This window comes from Rhipicephalus microplus, chromosome X (assembly GCF_043290135.1).
Source record: "Rhipicephalus microplus isolate Deutch F79 chromosome X, USDA_Rmic, whole genome shotgun sequence".
NCBI classification, from domain to species: Eukaryota; Metazoa; Arthropoda; class Arachnida; order Ixodida; family Ixodidae; genus Rhipicephalus; species Rhipicephalus microplus.
Window position 1 is genome coordinate 159,051,977 of NC_134710.1, and position 19,739 is coordinate 159,071,715.

A 19,739-nucleotide genomic window follows, 5' to 3' on the forward strand; every position below is an offset into this window, starting at 1 on the left:
GGCGAGCTTCCGCCCAGACTGCCCGACTAACGTTCACGTCGACGCTTCGCAAACTGGGCTGGGTGCGGTGCTTTCTCAAACTCAAGACGGAAAGGAGCGAATCATAGAGTACGCAAGCGGATTACTAAACGAGCACGATCGTGGTCTACACTCTAATATGCTCGAGTGCATGGCGCTCCACTGGGCGATCACTGAGAAGTTTTCGGTCTACCTGAGAGGAGGTCCTCGTTTTAAAGTGTTTACGGACAACTTCAGCTTGTCATACCTCGTCCAGAAGGGAACCAGCAACCGCAGATTTGCGAGGTGGACGCTCGACTTAGCAGAGTACACCTTCAACGCCAAGCACAAGCCAGGACGCCAGAACTCCGCTGCTGACGCACTCTCGAGGCAGTCAGATTCTGCAGAGGCTTTCGACCAGGGCGTTTCGACCCGAGACCTCCACTGCTACGCAGTAGTGGTCGGCAAACAGAGTCGCCTACGCGAGTTTCAGGAGAGGGATACTGAATGCAAAAGATTTCGGGAGGAAGCCAAGCACAAATCTTCAGACTACGAGATCGAAAACGACATACTGGTGAAGAAATCTCTCGAGGGAGGACGGGTTCGTCGGAGGGTGAACATTCCCGCTGCCCTCCGAAGCAGTGTGATGATCGTTTTCCACGACAACAACTGCCCCCTAGGCGTCGAGAAGACAACAGACCTGATCCAGCGAAAGTACTGGTGGCCATCGATGAGAAAAGACATCCGCGAGTATGTTGACTCCTGCCACACGTGCCAGACTATCAACGCCCGCACGACACGGAATGAAGGTTGCCTCATCCCACGCAATATTCCTAATGAGCCAAACGCGGTGATATCCCTGGATCACATGGGTCCGCTAAACGAGAAGGGCGACCACATCCTCGTGTGTATCGACCACGCCACGAGATACATGGACGCCGTGACCGTACCGAGCACTTCATGACAAACTGGTGGATTCCGCGATTTGGAGTTCCCGGCGTCATTATCACGGACCAAGCCAAGGGATTCGTGAACAAGAAAACCAACCAATTCCATTACAGACTGGGAATTACTCATCAAAACTCCCCACCGTACTGGCCACAATCAAACGGACTGATTGAGCGAATGGTGGGAACGTTGAAACAGGTGCTACGCAAAATGCTAAACAACAAGGACAAATGGCAGAAGGAACTACCCCGAGCAACGCTAGCAATCATCGCCACGAAGCATCGTCACAGTGGCCACAGCCTCTTTCGACTCATGCATGGCTACGACCCAAAACTGCCAGGAGAGCTCAACCTCGCCTCAGTCGAGGGAGACATTGACGAGTCTCATAGACTACACGACTTGGCAAGGGAACGTGCGGAGACAAGAGAGAGGCTACTGCAGAGTCAGCGCAAAACAACGGTCCGATACGACAAGAAGCGGCGAACTCCGAGGTTCATAACGGGGGACCTCGTCCTGCTTGAGTTGAGCGCTCGAGGCACATTAGATCCTCGCTATGAAGGTCCGTTCGAGATAACGGCCCTCGTCGGAGGAAACAGGGCCGAGATCCAAAGAGTACCCCACACACCGGGCATGATCAACCAAAAAATCTTCAACGTGGAGCGGCTTCGTAGATATAAAGAGCCGCTCCTAGAAGTTACGGAACCATCGCCATCTAACGACACGCACGCCTGAGGACAGGCGCGATTTTCGGGAGGGCCGTGTCAGCGGCACTCGAGTTCGCACAGCTGAATTCTCCGGCAGCGTCTCATTCTCCGGCAGCGCCTCCTTCTCCGGTAGCGTCTCCGTGCTTGCTCGGGAAACGCTGCACTGCGTTAACGTGCACTCCGAGCCCTGAGCGCGTCCACTCGACGCGGTTGCCCATTGGTTCAACGAACATTCAAAAAACAAAAGTGAGCCTTCGAGCCGGGACCGCATAGCAACGCATCGCCAGAAAGGGGAGAACGAGCCGAGATTCGAGCCGGGACCGCAGAGCAACGCATCGCAGAGCGAGCCGAGACGCGAGTGGCGTCGGACGTATCCGATCGAGCTCCTGCACCGAGTCCAGTTTCCTTATACATGCAACCACTGCCGATTCACCTGTAACTTAGCACAATACAGTTTTTATTAACATTTGAACCTTGCCTTGACTACATTCATTCGGACATCGCTGACAAGATTACCACTCAGCTGCGTCGACTTCACTTTGCCATGGGGAGTAATAAATATTAATTATTTGATTGAAGATCACAAAGGTATACGCTTGGTTGCCTGAATATAATCGCAAACGGCATTGAAAGCATCCCTGTGGCAATGTCCCAAAACTGAGGCACCTAATCTTAGCGCACTTTACGCCGTCAATCTAACGACTATTTTCATAAATGGAATAACTAGTTACCTTTTTCGAAGTATAGCGTAACGGCGACAATACAAAAAATAATGTTCTAGTGATTCCATTTCTCCGCAGAATGCGCAGAGGGGTGATGTTGTCTGACCAGCTCTGTGTAGATACAGGTTTGGGGGGGGGGGGGACAAGACATCAAAATTTATTAATTAAAACTTCGAGCCTTTGGACTGGCTCTAGTGGGGTCGCCATGGAAACTTGAGGTGGTTATATTCTGTCCATGTAGTTTCTTTTTCTAGCGTATCAGTGGAGATTGCTGATTTTTAATATCTTATTGCTGTAATATATTCTACACCTGGCAGTATGGATAAAACTGCGCCATCAAGTGCGGCTCGTGATCAGGAATCGGCCAATTCATTTATTATTAATCCACAGTGTTCCATAACACATAGTCGAGGCCTTTGTCCTGCAGTGGACGTAGTCAGGGTGATGATGATGATGATGACGATGATCTACCCAGGAAAGACGAAAACACACATGGGCAATATTAACGCGTGAGCGTCAAGAAATACTCGACATCGGTAGCATTGACCCAACAAATTAAAAAATATTGTCAGGGTCCAAGCTGGAATCGAACCCAAGCATTTAGCCTGGCAAGGAAACATTATAACACGGAGCTTCGCCAGGTCTCGGAACTATTTTTCAAATACACGCTAATTATCTTGAAACGCCAATATTGATTGCTGTGCTGCCTACCCAATTTAAAAAAAAAAGCATTACACAGGCACTCCTTTGATACAGCCGTCACCTGGGCTAAAGTAAATTGTGGTTGGTTGCCTTGCGCTGAAATTTATTTACGTAGCAGCGTCTAGGGCCAACATCCTCGCGAGCATCAGCCTTTCATAGAAGCTTCTGGTGTTGCTAATACTCGTGTTCCAGTTAGCGTCGTTGCGCAAGGACAAATAACTAGTTATATAACGATCTGCAATGCTTAAACATATCTCTGGGCGTGCAGCATTTGTATACATGCATTTAGCGTAATTTCAAGACCTGTCGCTTAATAAAAAAATTGTAACACGGTTACCTTCCCGCCGCGTGCTTCGCATATCTTCTGACTTTTTTCTTAGGTTACTACCTACTATAAAAGCAAACAGCGTAGCAAAACGCGCTCCCACACGTGTGGTCTCTGCGCATGCGCCTAGTATCTGAATAATCGTTACTGCAGTATGGCCAGTATTGGGTGCTACCACGCTCGGGGCCCAGTATTCCCGACACATCCGTTCAAATGACAAAGCTGTACAGCCGTTTTAAAAATACCCCAATAGCATCTACCAAACGATAGATCAGCGCCTTATTACAGCGAGGTTGGAGATACAATACGAATGTTTTTTTTTTACATTCTACCATCATCAGCTACGCTATTTGACCTTACAGGACATAATCCCGTTTTCCTTATTTGTATTTATGAAAGAAGTGTTTTAACTAAATTACGAACGAGAAAGAACAACTAAACGGATCAAGTGACCACAACGAATACACAAAAATGCACGATTGACTAAGTTAACGAAAGAACAAAATAATAAACGACACCTACACGAAGCACCTAAAATGAAGAGAAAGAAAGCTTTAGAATTTTTAGAGAATATACAGCATTATCTGCGCCTGATGAGTCCCTAGATATAGGCTTCGAATTTATTTACACCTGCTGTACATATTCAATTTTAAGGTATAAATGGTTCAAAATTTTTCTAACAATATTTCGCCCGTTTAACGCGATAGCCCCGTGTCACAAAGACGATGAACATGGCACTTGCCTCGCGCGCCTGACACGAGGCCACGCTGGAAGCAGTCTATGACGCGGCTCGCTCGAAAGCGTCAGGTGGGCCAATCAGGAGCCGCGTCGTCATCACTGTCTGCTGCAGTGGAGCTACGCCGCTGACTACACTGCTGCGAAGTAAGGCTGTCTCTTTGGGTGACTCTATCTCGAAGAAACAGTTCGTGGCGGGACATCTCGCGCGCAAGGTGGTCTACCGAGAGGTGACTCGAATGCGGATGCCGAAGAGGACCGACGGCACAGCGAGGCACCGCCGTGCGCCGGGAGAACAAAGCTTGACGGACCGAGGTTGCGGGATTTCCTGCACTGCAGCCATGCCACTGCGGAAGATCGGCGACAACATTCCGGGAAACACTAGAGGAGCGAATGCGATGTCGATGCCTCCCGCAAGAAGCCCCTGTGAAGGTGAGTTTTGTTATGAATGTTTATGAACAATAGCAGTGACCGATGAATCAACAACTTAGACTCGTTAAAGCATTGTACTTGAGCCAGTCAGCTAGAGGAGCAGTTGTCAGTGCTGTACTGTTGTGAAATAATGCCACTGCTGGTGCATGGCATACCTATCGAATGCTCATCCTACATACTGCCTTTCACGCCTAGAGGTGGCACTTTCGGAAGCGAGTCTTTTTTTAAAAGTTTCTTAACTCTACGCAGCCATTTGCCGGGGAGGTCGGTTCACCCTGGTCTCACGAGTGTCCTCCTCCTGGGCACAAGCAGGTGTTTGTGCCCATTCACATGAATCTGAGGTACCAGACAAGCCACAGTCGTCGAGCCCCAAAAGGAAGCAATGGGAGGAGATGTGGTTGGTGTGAAAGTCTCATCAATACAGTCCACGACAACCGGGGCACATGGCGCTGCAGCGAAAGGCCTTCTAAATGCGCCCATGTTTCTACAGTTTCACAATAACCCGCGATTACAATCTATTTGTATCTGCTTTGTCTCACAACTCTAAGCGTTTAGAGTTTGTAAGTATTGTTAATAAAATCAAATTGAGGCGTCATTACCGTCTTATGATTTGAAACATATTTACGTGATTTTTCCCAAGATCAAGCAACGAGGAGAGGCTTCGTTGTTTATTCTCGCATGATACTATTTTAATGCCTCAGTGGCATTAAAAAATATTTCGGAAGCAGCCTCACTAACACACATAAATCATTGTGATACAGCATGTCGGCACCTTCTGAATTGCAAGCTACGATAATATTTCAAGTCCAGCCTACGTGGTGGCTCATTGGCGGGGCTTGCCAGCTGACTCAAAAAACCTCGGGTTCAATCCCTGCCGCTTGCTCGCATTTCGGAAAGTGAAATGCTGAAAGCAATTTTCGTGCCACTCGAGCGCACAAAAATAGCTGGAGCCCTATATTATACGGCGTCTTTCATAGCCTGAGTCATGGCCTCTATTTCATGTAAACATCGATTGACTCACAATAAAACAATTTATTGCGGCAAGTTTGTGTGATCAGCGTTGTCATTTCGCGTGGCCTGTAAGCGGCATCACTAACATGCTCAGGTAAGCATGCAAGATACGTGTGAGCTTCTTGTAAGTAGTGTACTACAGTGTACTCTATGAAAACGAGACTGATTGAGAGGGGGCTGCTGCAACGAGCTGTGAACAGCCACGAGGCCGAAGCAGAAGACGACGGTGTCGTCTGTTACTTGGAATGCCAGCCGCCATATCGAAACGCCCTGCTCTATTGAAACCTATTGAGTTTTATGCGGAGCTATAAATATACAAACAATATCCTTAGTTACTTTTTGTTTGAAAAGGTATTTGAGTGTTGAAGATAATGAGAGCTCTTTCAGTTATGAGAAAAATAGTGATTTCCCAATATTTTTACAACTTCTACCTAAATCGATACGGCGCTATCATCGCGTCCAATTTTCATCCCCATCGGCTCTATGGGAATGTCTCTTTCTAAGCCGCGCTGAGCGCGTTCAAGGCGTCTAGAGAGCCAATCAAAACGCGCTTCGCCAGCCCTCTTTGTTCCGACGAAGCCAGGCTGCAACAACAATACACAGCTGCAATTCCATCCAATCCCCAAAGAAGCCAGCTCGTAGCGGAATCTCTTTAGAACTGGGTGGACCGACGCATGGCGAGTACAATGGTGGAGACAACCGATGACGCAGTGGCAGGACGACTTCAACTGCAGTAACGAGGCTTCGCAGGCCCAGGCTACGAGCTTTTCTGCAAAGCAGCCACCACGCAGCGGTCTATCCCTGATTTCCAGTGCAACATCAGAAGAGCCAAATCGATGTGGAGGTCTCACTCAAGAAACCATTGTACAGCAGGTGAGCCTCGTAGTCGATCCTCTTAGCATGAATCACTCGCATATGGCACAGCTGAGTCAACTTATGAATCTGGTAATCCTAATGAAGCAGGCAACCGCTGCGATATTTGAGACGTAGAGGAAGTTTATTCAAGCTCGCTGCGCCCTTTCGCTCTTTTTCAGAAGCGCGCAATTTCGCAAGAGTGGTATCTTCTTTTCACAAAACTGTTCGTCTACATCGCTTGAGCGTATACTCTTGCAATGTTGGTGATAAACAAATAAACCTTGTTAACACCACGAAGGCACTCGTCGAACGAGCCACTATCTCTTCTCCTACAAATCCTCTCCTTATGTGTGCGGGCCTACCTACGTCTACATCGAGCTTGCAGGAGCCACAGAAGCCACAAGGTGCCGGAGGAAGTAGTTCCAGTGAACCCCTTCCTCCTTTGGCATTCGAAGCGTAAACATGTCTGCACTCAGCGACGTGGCCAGCGCCGAACGGAGTGTTGTAGACGAAACAGGGTTCAACAACGCGAGAACAAAGCTTTTCCAAGGCGCCCGGGATGGCATCAATCCAACTGGACCACAGCTGCTACGACAGATATCTCGCTTGCTTCAGAACTGGGATCCACTTCTTTGACAAAGGAATTCAACGCTGTGCCATTTTCGGCTGTTCACCGGCTATCTCATCTTCTAAACAATTCATGTTGCCAATGAATAATATGAATTTGGACTTAATGTTGTCAAACAATATTAATAAAACAAAACATAAGCGTCTTTTCTGGCCTTTGATATTGAAGCATCAGTGGAACTTCTTTTAGGTATGTCGGTGCACAAATTTCAAGGATAACATACACAGATGTGGTGAGACAGTTTTGCATGGCGCTTGTCCCATTTCTTCTTTGTGATCTGGTCCTGTTCGAGCTTTCATCTTCAAGTTTTTGAATCAGGATTCCTAAGATGTGACCGGTTCATATATTTAATGATGCATTGTTATATCAGTGCGTGGTATTTGGTGGTTTTGCTGACAACGTATTGTCACGTCGTGCTCTCTTACAAAGTAGTCCAAACTTTCCTTACTGTTTCCCCGCTGCGATTACAAGCAGCATTGACAATATAACAAAAAAACGCCAAGATAATCTGCATTATTCCAAATATTCTGTAACAGCTTTAGCCTATTGATTTTATATATCGGGAATGTTTTGGAGGTTCCTATCGATAATGGTCATGCTACGCGGGGTGTAGGCGCATTGGCCATTTCAACTAGCACTGACTATTTGACGAGTTGGTACGTATGCATCGATTTATAATAGCGCGACAAGGTAAAATGACTATTGATCACTCGAACATAAATGCTGGCGCTTGTGTTCGTGTTACTAGAAGACTTTACGCCTGCTTTGTGGTGTCATTCTAAATACATGTTTCAAACTGTTATCGAATATTTGCTATATATACAAACATTACGAGAACAGACAATAACACCAAGAAAGCTGTACGGCATGCTATTTGCAGTAATTATGATATGTGTGTCATTAAGGGCAACTAACTGAATCCCAGGGAATGCAAGTGGGTTAGGGGGAGCCAGAAGGTTAGGCGGGCAGATGAAATTAAAAAGTTTGTGGGTATAAATTGGCAGCAGCAAGCACAGGACCGAGTTACCTGGCGGAACATGGGAGAGGCCTTTGTCCTGCAGTGGACGTCGTCAGAGTGATGACGTTGATGATGATGATGTTGTTGTTGATGATGAAGATGACTATGATGATGATGATGATATGTGTATCACTCCTACGTTCCCGAAAACTTTGGGCCAAGTGTGAGGAAATCTCATAGCCATGCTTAGGTCCCGCTCAGTGAAATGCATCGGTATGGAAAATGCATGCATGATCATTGTTTCAAGTTTCAGCTTTACCGGACAGGCACATTTGTTCATGCACATCACGCCGCGTGTTATATACGCCTGAACAACCAAGAGAAAATAGGCGACATGCCTGAACCGGTGGTATTCGGCATGTAGGGAAGTCATCAGCAGCAACAACGGTCCTTGAAAAATGCTGCTAAGATTTGCTTAAGACACCCTCACATATGAGCTAGAAGATTTACTCGTTTTTCGCAATTCCGGAGTTTACCGGTATCTGTTCCTTTTCCACGTTATCGCCCATGCATGGTATAACAGTGGCAAAGGGGTTCGACTGTTGCTTCGGGGGTCGCGGTTTCGATCCCAGCAGCGGTGGTCACATTTCGGTTGAAGCTAAATGGTGGAGACCCGTGTACTGCGCGATTTCAGTGCACGTTAAAGAAAATTAGATAGCCAAACTTTCTAAAGTCCTCCACTACCACGTCCAGTGATCATATCGTGTATTTGGGACGTAAAATTGCAGATAAAATACGTAATATATTGAACAACGTCACCACTCAAATCTATCTGTACGAAATTCATAAACGACCTCCCAACAAACAAAGCCAGTTACGCAACAGTCACAGCTTCCATTTGTCACCGAAAATAAACAATATAAAGATCAACTCGAAAATTTAATTAGTTATCGCAGTCTGTCGAAAGCGTGATGAGAGAACGTATGTGTAGAATTTCACATGACTGCTGCTGTTACTTCTTTAATAAATGCGACTCATTCGCAGAGCGTGAGGCACTGGCCGAAGTTGATCCTATAAATTCGCTTCCTTACCACTGGAGGCAGGGTGGGTGTGGCAACCTTGCCAGTGCAGGGCCATGTATCCGGTTTATCAGAATAGGGGGGTGGGCGTAGTTGAAGACCGGCACAAACGCACTAGTAAGTCCCTTCAATCCTTGCAAGCGTGTTGCATCCCACTGCAGCACGTCGGCCGATACAGGCACTACACGTTCGTGCAGAAAATGTAGTCAGCCTCGCAATATGAACGACGTACCAACCAAGACATTGTAGGCATGTAAATCGCATAATGTCTACGTTGAAGTCGCCCACTCGTACGAAGGACGGACGGACGTATGCACAGACGGACAGAGAGACGAATGGATGGATGAATGAATGGATGGGTACACGGACAGAGAGACGGACGGGCGCACGGACAGCTATCCAATCGTTGAATGGACTCACGAACAGATGGACGAATGGACAGATGCCCGGACTGAGGATGTTCTACTTTAAAATCATATATGCGCGCTATGGACATGTGCTGTAGACGGCCTTGTGACCTGTTATTTTGCACCTGCGCTGCAACTGAGCACGCTAGTGAAAGGATTTACATAGCGCGACTATAAGGTTGTTCGCCCCTATAAGTGTGGCCGTTATAGCACTATGTACTTTACTCACGGAAATTGGTAGATGTTTGCTCTTTTTTTTTTTCATTTAGAAGCATTTCTTAGCAAGCTTCGGCAACTTTGAGCGTATCTATCTATCTATCTATCTATCTATCTATCTATCTATCTATCTATCTATCTATCTATCTATCTATCTATCTATCTATCTATCTATCTATCTATCTATCCGCTTACGTTTGTGTGCTCCCGTGGTCACCCTTTAACTTGGCGTGAACCAAAAATAGCATGGGAGGGTAAGAGAGAGAGAGAAATAAAGATGCAATGAAAGGCAGTGAGGTTAACCAGACGCACATCCGGTTTGCTACCCTGCACTTAGGAGGGGATAAAGGGGAGAAAAGATGTTGCAGCGTAAGAGGGATTGAGGAATATGACGGGCTGGTCAAGGCATGAATTTTGTCACAATCTCTTCGCGTACGTTGTCAAACACTTCCCGCAAGGCAATGGCACATAACCATGGGCGGGTATGTGCCGCTGGTATGCTGGTATGTGGCACTGCAGGTGTTTGACACATAATCTACCCGCAACAACGAGAACACACGTGGGCAATATTAAAGCGCGAGCGTTAAGAAATACCGAAACTCGGTAGCATTGACCCAACAATAGCAAGTAATGAATGTCAGGGTCCCAGCTGCAATCGAACCCAAGCATTCTGCCTGGCAAGGAAAAATTCTTCCACAGAACTTCGCCAGGTCTCGGAACTACTTTTCAAAGAGACGCTAATTTTCTTGAAACGTCGATGGTGGTTGCAGTGCTGCCTACCCAAATTTAAAAATATTACATATGGCCCCCTTTATACAGCCGTCACCTCGGGCTAACGCAAATTGTGGTTTAGTTGCATCGCGCTGCCCCGCCGCGGTGGTCTAGTGGCTAACGTACCCGGCTGCTGACCCGCAGGTCGCGGGAACGAATCCCGGCTGCGGCGGCTGCATTTCCGATGGAGGCGGAAATGTTTTAGGCCCGTGTACTCAGATTTGGGTGCACGTTAAATAACCCCAGGTGGTCGAAATTTCCGGAGCCCTCCACTGCGGCGTCTCTGATAATCATATGGTGGTTTTGGGACGTTAAACCCCACATATCAATCAATTAGTTGCCTCGCGCTGAAGTTTATTTGTGTAGCAGTGTCTAGGGCTAGCATCCTCGCGAGCATCAGCCTTCCATATCAGCTTCTGGTGTTCTAATACACATGTTCCATTCAGCATCGTTGCGCAAGTGCAAACAACTAGTTAGATATTTATTTCAGAAGTGCTGCCAGCCTCACACATGAGGCCTTAGGCCGGGGTGGGTGATACGTAAAAGGAAACAAATAAGAAGATACAACAGGAAAGCAAACGCGTCACGTAGAGCTACACCATGAAGAACTAGTGCATCAAAGTAAAACGCCAGTACTTACACAATTCTAGTGGTTTACGCGTACACGTACAAAAGAACTATGATGACGAACATCTGCTCATACAGAACTAAGAAACAAATATCATATAACGGTTCAAAAATCGGCAACATTTCAAAAATACAACGCATTGATATGAAAAAAGTGATAAAAGTAGAACATAAATGAAAGCCTGTTCAGGATGCGCAGTGGAAAAATAGAGGGCGAAGCGCAAAGAAAGATGAAAGTCAAGTGTGTTGCTGGTGTTTAAGTTTTTCCATCAACGACTGAACGGTTTCGCAGTTCACCAGATCGGCAGAAAGAGCATTCCAATTATTGACAGTGCGCGGAAAAAATATAGACATCTGCAATGCTTCAACATATCTGTGGGCGTGCAGCATTTGTACATGCATTTAGCGTCATTTCATGACGTGTCGCTTAATAAACAAATTTGCTACATGGTCACCTTCCCTCCCCATGCTTCGCATAACGTCGATTCCCGGATACATGGGCTCTTCCGATTTTTTTCTACCTACTTATACCACCTACTATATTACTACCTACTATAAAATCTACTACCTACTAGATTACTACCTACTATAAAAGCAAACAGCGTAGCAAAACACGCTCCCACACGTGTGGTCTCTGCGCATGCGCCTGGTATCTGAATTAGCGTTACTTCAGTATGGCCTATATTGGGTGCTACCACGTTCGGGGCCCAGCATTCCCGTGATATCCTGTTAAATTACAAAGCTGTGCAGTCGTTTTCAAAATACCCCAATAGCATCTGCTAAATGATACATCAGCGCCCTATTGCAGCGAGGTTGGTGATACAATACGCATGTTTTTGCACTCTACCATCATCAGCTACGCTGTTCGACCTTATAGGACATAAGACAGGCTTTTCTTATTTGTGCGACCATGTTGAAAGCATGAACGAAAGAGAGAGAATGAAAGAAGAAGTGTTCCAACTAAAGAATGAAAGAGAAAGATTAATAAAACGGACGAAGTGACCACAACGAATACACAAGAATACACGAATGACTAAGCTAATGAAAGAAGAAAATATGAAACGAAACGTACAAAGAAGTGATCTAGAATGAACAGAAAAAAGGCTTTAAACTTTTCAGAAAATACACGGCATTATCTGTGCATGATGAGTCGTTAATTATAGGCTTCGAATATATTCTTACCTACTGTACATATTCAATTTTAAGGTATTAATGGTTCTAAATTTTTGTAAAAATATTTTGCACGTTTAACACGATGGCTCCACGTCACAAAGACGACGAACATGGCGCGTGTCTCGCGCGCGTGACACGAGGCCACGCTGGAAGCAGTGTATGACGCGTCTCGCTCGAAAGCGTCAGGTGGGCCAATCAGGAGCCGCGTCGTCATCACTATCTGCTGCAGTGGAGCTACGCCGCTGACTACACCGCTACGAAGTAAGGCTGTCTCTTTGGGTGACTCTATCTCGAAGAAACCGTTCGTGGCGGGATATCTTGCGGGCAAGGTGGGCTACCGCAAGGTGACTCGGATGCGGATGCCGAAGATGAGCGACGGCACAGCGAGGCACCGACGTGCGCCGGGAGAACAAAGCTTGACGGACCGAGGTTGCGGGGTTTTCTGCACTGCAGCCATCCCACTGCGGAAGATCGGCGACAACATCCCGGGAAACACTAAAGGAGAAAATGCGATGTGGATGCCTCCCGCAAGAAACCCCTGTGAAGGTGAGTTCTGTTATCAATGTTTATGAACGATAGCAGTGACCGATGAATCAACAACTTAGACTCGTTAAAGCATTGTACTTGAGCAAGTCACCTAGAGAAGCAGTTGTCAGTGCTGTACTGTTGTGAAATAATGCCACTGCATGTGCATAGTATACCCATTGAATGCTCATCCTACACAGTGCCCTTCACGCCTAGAGGTCGCACTTTCGGAAGCGAGTCTTTTTTAAACGTTTCTTAACTCTACGCAGCCATTCGCCGGGGAGGTCGGTTTACCCTGCTCCCGCAAGTGTCCTGCTCCTGGGCCCAAGCAGGTGTTTGTGCCCATTCACATCAATCCGAGGTACCAGACAAGCCACAGTCATCGAGCCCCAAAAGGAAGCAATTGGAGGAGATGTGGTTGGTGTGAAGTTCTCGCGGTTACAGTCCACGACAACCAGGGCAAATGGTGCTGCAGCGAACGGCCTTGTAAATGTGCCCATGTTTCGACTAGACAACAATAACCCAAGATTACAAACTATTTGTATCAGCTTTGTGTCACATCTCTGAGCGTTTAGAGTTTCTGAGTATTGTTAATAAAATCATATTGAAGCGTCATTACCGTCTTATGCTTTGAAACATATTTACCTGAATTTCCCAAGATAATCAAGCAATCCAGGAGATCCTTCGTTGTTTATTCTTGCATGAGCCTCAGTGGCATTAAAATATTTCGGAAGCAGCCTCACTAACACACCTAAATCATTTTGATACAGCATGTCGGCACCTTGTGAATTCCAAGCTACGATAATATTTCAAGGGGATTCCAGATGACGTGGAGGCTCATTAGTGATACTCGACATCTGATTCAAAAGCCACGAGTTCAATTACTGCTGCGTTGTTCGCGTTTCGGAAGGCGTAATGCTAGAGGCAACTTCCGGGTGACGTGAGCACACAAAAATAGCCGAAGTCCTCAACTATAAGACGTCTTTCATAGCCTGAGACACATTGAGACAAATTTCACAAGCCAACCGAAGTGACTTTCAAACTGCAGAATGCAATCAGGTCATGTGTGGCGAGGATATGTACGGAAAGCTGACATTGTGAACGTGCATATCGCTTAAACATTAAAATTTCATGCGAAAAACAGTTGACATAATACTAATTTATTAGTTGTCTGCAACAAGAAATTGTATGACGTCACCCATTGCAGATTAAACCAGGAGGTTAAAACGAAACCTGAGACCCCACTATGGCAGGAATCGGGAGTTTGGAACAGATCCATATAGTCTGTTTCTTCGGAGGATTTATGTAAACAAAAGATATTAGTCTGCTCATCTAAATCACGAGGTTCTTATCAGCCATCACTTACACTTTGGGTTATTTGAGGCTTTCTCATTCTTTGAGACGTAATTTAAGTGCTGTTCTTGCATTTAGGCCCCGTCTACTAAATGCGTCCGCCATGGCCCAGAATGCAAGCCACGACCTCGACCTCGTAAGGGGACATTTTATTTGATAACCCACTGCATCGGGTATCCTCATATTTGTTTTATATATTTCAAATAAAATTATTAATATTTCATGCATCTCCATTCGCTCTACAAGGAACTAACTTGGTAGTCAGTCACTTATTCAGGGAACCCACTCATAATGTTTCCTTAAAATGTTCATAGGGAGTGAAAAACCAATCTGTGGCACAAAACGTGGATGCACCGCGTCATTTGGAAGGAAAATTGTCCACAGGAGCTGGCATTTTCTGAAAAGAGTGGTCCTCCTGGAGCGACACATTGCCCCATCAGGCGCGTCAGTACACACAATAGCCAATATTTGTATGTTGAGCATTTTAGTATGACACGCATTACTTTACTTTTGCTTTAACAAAAGTGATGACCATTCTTTGCAAATATAGATAGACACCCTATCACTAAGTAGTAGCCTACTCATTTTTAATACTTCAGCCCTATAATATATTCACTTTCATATAATGAATATTTGTAAAATGAAAGGGAAAAAACCACAGCACATCCACGGGAACAATGATGATGAGTGAGGCGAAACGTCCATCCTTCCGCCCATGCGTGCGTGCTTCTGTCAGTCCTTCCGTGCGTCCTTCCGTGCTTTCGCCTGTCCATCCGTTCGTGCGTCCGTGCATCCGTCCATACGTCTGTCCTTGCATCCATCTGTCTGTCTGTCTGTCTGTCTGTCTGTCTGTCTGTCTGTCTGTCTGTCTGTCTGTCTGTCTGTCTGTCTGTCACTGACACTAGGGCCACCTGCTAAGTGAGTCATACAACTACGTGAGTACGAAGCGGTCACACTCATGCATCGACAAGCCCACGGCTTTAGGAGCTTCGCCCCTAAAAAGAGCAAGGATTTGTCCTGGTGATGGCCAAGTCTGTGTAAGACAAAGACGACGAAGACGACGGGTCATATGATGCGCGAGGTGCGAGGCTGTGCAAAGGCAGTGGCTTGTTGCGAGTTTCCCGTCCAGGCCTTTAGGTGGCGCCCCCATCAAAATGACGATAGCGCACCGCCAGCGGCGGCAGGCGAAACGCCGTCTAAGCGTTTTCTTCGACAATTTTATTTGTAAGACTCGAAAATGACACGCATAAAGAACTGTTTCCCGTTTATATTTAGGCCTTTATAAGCATGAATATGTGGATGCGTAGAAGATTGGGAAGTTACGCACTTAAGGTGGCAGCCTGAACTCAAAAACAAACAGTCGTGCCGCACCGCTCGTGAAAGGCACGCGATATGTTGGTATCGATACCAGAAAGTTTACGAATACTGTCAATGAGGTGCTGCGAGATCTTGAGCTACAGAAGCGTAGGAACGTTTGCGGCATATCTTTACTTACACCAGGTGTTGTGCAGTTCGATGTAAATATCAGCCAGCGCCGGACAATTTCTGTGCTCCAGGCATCTGCGTTGGGGCTATGCGTTATACGTACCTTGTTTGAACATGAACGCTGATGCATGCTTATCGTTCAGTATTGTAGATGCTAAACGGTTTCTCACATGGCCTTTATTTTATGTAAACATCGATTGACTCGCAATAAAACAATTTATTCCGGCAAGTTTGTGTGATCAGCGTTGTCATTTCGCGTGGCCTGTATGCGGCATCATTAACTTACTAAAGTAAATATGCAAGATACGTGAGGACTTCCACTGAGTAGTGTACTGCAGTGTACTCAATAGAAACGGGAGAAATTGAGAGGGGGCTGCTACAGCAACCGCACGACACTGAAGCAAACGATGACGGTGGCGTCTGCTACGTGGAATGCCAACCGCAATATCGAAAGGACCTCTCCTTTTGAAACTTATTTCACTTTATACGTGATTATAAACTATAACAATAACCTTAGTTATTATTTCTTTGAAAAAGCTATTTCAGTGTAAAAGATAATAAAAGCTTTTTTTCAGTTATAAGTAAAATAGTAATTTTCCAAATATTTAGGGGCGAAGCTCCTTAAGGCATGGGTCTGTACAACCTCTGAGGTATGTAGGTGTAGTAGTAGTAGGTAGCCACCTCTCTTTTACTTGTTGCGGTGTTCACTAGATGGCGGTAGTTGATGTGATGTGTTATAAAACTAGATGGTGGTACTTCGAGTGTTGGAGATGGTGGTACTGGTAGTTGATGAATAGATGGTAGATGTTATAAAACTAGATGGTGATAGCTGTAGTTGATAATGAAAGATGCGAGATGCTATAATAGAAATGATGTCACATATGGCGCGTATTTTGTCTGGCGTGAGCCGGGCTGCTCGTCGCCTGGCGTTGGCCAGGTATTTCGTCTGGCGTGGGTTGGGCTGCTCGTCACCTGGCGTTGGCCAGGTATTTCGTCTGGCTTTGGCCAGGCATTTCGTGCGGCGTTGGCCGGGCACTTCCCGTCCGTCCCCGGTTCCACATCCAAGCGTCGGAAGCTGAACGCTGACGGGGCGCTGACCTCGGGTTCACTGATGCTACCTGACTGTCAAGATACACCGTGACCTCAACAGCGTTTTGTCGCATTATGCTTCGTTGTCGGCGCCTGCCACGGTACAGGACGGTGACAATTCTTTGTTGTTTCTTGCGAACCTAAATACTGTTTGTATTTAGCCGTCAGCTCTCTAGCCTTATTAATTTAGCTTTTTAGCATTATCTGGTTTTATTTCTTATCATTTTTTTCCCTTTCATTCTTGTGTTAAAATATATCGAGGGCGTGTGTTCTGTTCTTTTTTGCCCAAATAATCTCGTATATTCTTCCCCGATGACGGGTGTGTCATCGGGTTGGCACTAACATGAACTGACGCGAGAGCTGTGCGGTAAACAGCCTTCATGACAACATCTGACCCGAGAAACATCAATGAAGAGGCGTGAGCTTCAAGCATATACACTTAGGATGACTGTCAGTCGGGCACGTTGGTAGAGGTTCAAGCCGAAACAAGCACAATATGCGCAGTATGCGCATCCCACAGATATATTTTGTGGGATGGGTTATTGGAGGTGATCAGTCATGGGGTCACTTTTTACCGGAAGCTCCTCTCTTGCGTTGTAGGTAGGATAGCGCAGGCGCGCTCGATGAAATTTCTCCGTGGGTGCTCTGCGACTACCACATGGGCATGTTCTGCTCCACATTTCAGTGAATATTTCCTAAGCGAATCAAACTGGCCCCTACCACCATACGAGAGCGCCGTCAACAAGGTTCTCTTTTTTCTAATATGTTCCCACTCATTTATCATTACTTTTTCAGTGGCGTTGCGCCTTAGGGCCCTCGGTATTTTCGGTGAATAACTTCCTGTTGCTTCTGTTTCGAAATCCACTACATTCATTCCCTAGTGCTAAGATAAACATGGGCATGTGCCATGCCTTCTTTTTAATAATTCTTACAGCTGCCTCTCCATTCGAGAAAATTTGCTTGTGTTTATTGCATCAAAACATACATATATCTCGTGGAGCATAAGACCACAGGCTTCACGACTGCAATCAGAAATAGTATACGGAGCGAAATATGCGAAGCATGTGGTATTCTGCAACGTGAAGGAGTAAACATCACAGCAACGGTCGCTGAACTAGTTCTCTGAATAACGGCAGTAGATAAGCTGCCGCACAGTCTACGAACCTCAGTGAAAAGCAGACAAGTTACTGCAGCAAGTAGCGGCCTGAGTTAAGGGGAAAGTTAGGCGACCCTAAAGCTCCTCCTTTAGGAGTAGCACGCGATAGCGACATCTATTCCTAGTGCGTATCATCATCATCATCATCATCATCATCATCATCATCATCAGCCTGACTACGTCCACTGCAGGACAAAGGCCTCTCCCATGTTCCGCCAGTTAACCCGGTCCTGTGCTTGCTGCTGCCAATTTATATATATACCACAAACTTCTTAATCTCATCTGCCCACCTAACCTTCTGTCTCCCCCTAACCCGCTTGCCTTCTCTGGGAATCCAGTTAGTTACCCTCAATGACCAGCGGTTATCCTGTCTACGCGCTACATGCCCGGTACTAAGCTACGGAGCAGAAACCTGGAGACTAACAAAGAGGGTTCAGCTTTAATTGAGGACGACGCAGCGAGAAATGGAAAGAAAAATGGTAGGTGTTAATGCATCAAACCTTTTCGAGTTTGCTCTGAGCCCGATAGGTGGCCTTAAAGCGGCCCTGTAACACTTTTTGAGTATGGTCAGAAAACGCTGCCGATCGGTAGTAGAGGCTCCCGCAACACGCGAGCCAAATAATATTGTTACGGGGCTTACAAACGCATGGAAGAAAGAAATCAGTGTATTACCAATATTTACAAGTAAGTGAGAACCACCAGAGCTGCCAGCCTTTCGCGCGCTCAGTCCACTTCTTCCTCTTCGATTCGTCTACGACGATGGGGCCATGTACACTGCCTCGTAACATCACCCCCGGCGGACAAAGCACCGTGATGGCGCCGCTAAGTCAATCAGGACTGGCAGTATAGTACCGTTTTAGTCGTGACACATGAACAACATCAGTAGGTAGTGTGGCAGCAGACGTGTGTGGTTGAACGGGAGTGAGGAGGTAGTCGACGTCGGTGACCTTGCGAAGAACATTGTAGGGCCCTGTGTATCGCGGGAGGAGATTCTCGCACAAGCCTTCACGTCGATGCGGCGTCCAAAGTAGGACGAGAGAGTCAGCAGGGTAGTCAACGTCACGGTGCCAATCATGGTAGCGGACATTTTGTGAGGCCTGAGAAGCAGTGAGCCTTGTGTGCACGATTTGGCGAGCGACGTGGGCTCGAGAAGCAACGTCCTGAGCATACGGTGTTGGTACGGTGGTATCAGAAGGAAGGAGTGTGTCGAATGGCAACGAAGGGTTGCAGCCGTACAGAAGAAAGAACGGAGAATAGCAGGCGGTGTCATGCCTTGAATTGTATGCAAAGGTCACTTAGGGGAGCGTTGCGTCCCAGTCACGGTGGTCACAAGAGACGTATGGACAAAATGTCTGTAAGAGTTCGGTTGAGGCGCTCCGTGAGACCGCTGGTCTGCGGATGGTAGGCAGTAGTAAGATGATGTTCAGTGGAACAGCTACGGAGGATTTCGCCGATAACTTTTGCGAGGAAGCAGCGGCCACGATCCGTAAGAAGCTGGCGCGGAACCCCATGCCGCAGAATGACGTCATTCAGTAGAAAGTCTGTGACGTATGTAGCGCAGCTACTTGGCAAGGTACGAGTTATAGCGTATCTGGTCACATAGTCAGTTGCGACAGCGATCCATTTGTTGCCTGACACGGACGTCGGGGAAGGACCGAGCAAGTCGAGACCGACGCGGAAGAATGGTTCCGGGGGAATGTCGATAGGCTGGAGCAGGCCAGTCGTACGGAGAGCAGGACGTTTGTGACGCTGGCAGTGCTCGCAAGCAGAGTGACATAGCGGCGCATAAATTTATACAGGCCAGGCCAAAAGAGCCGTTGCCGCACGCGGTGATAGGTGCG

The 19,739-nt window shown here is 46.7% G+C and overlaps 3 protein-coding genes across 4 annotated transcripts in view; 2 read left to right on the top strand and 1 right to left on the bottom strand.

Moving 5' to 3' along the window:
• The window catches only part of LOC119176906 (uncharacterized), a 566,139-nt gene that overhangs the window by 297,877 nt on the left and 248,523 nt on the right, over nt 1–19,739 (bottom strand). The gene's annotated exons all lie outside the window — the stretch shown is intronic.
• On the top strand, nt 4,194–5,507 carry LOC142777021 (uncharacterized). Its single transcript, XM_075881328.1, has 2 exons — nt 4,194–4,565; nt 4,815–5,507. Exons 1-2 carry the CDS (start codon nt 4,373–4,375, stop codon nt 4,970–4,972), a joined length of 351 nt encoding a protein of 116 aa, XP_075737443.1. The 5' UTR covers nt 4,194–4,372; the 3' UTR covers nt 4,973–5,507.
• LOC142777022 (uncharacterized) lies at nt 12,443–13,430 on the top strand. The gene is made up of 2 exons (XM_075881329.1): nt 12,443–12,836; nt 13,085–13,430. Exons 1-2 carry the CDS (start codon nt 12,644–12,646, stop codon nt 13,240–13,242), a joined length of 351 nt encoding a protein of 116 aa, XP_075737444.1. The 5' UTR covers nt 12,443–12,643; the 3' UTR covers nt 13,243–13,430.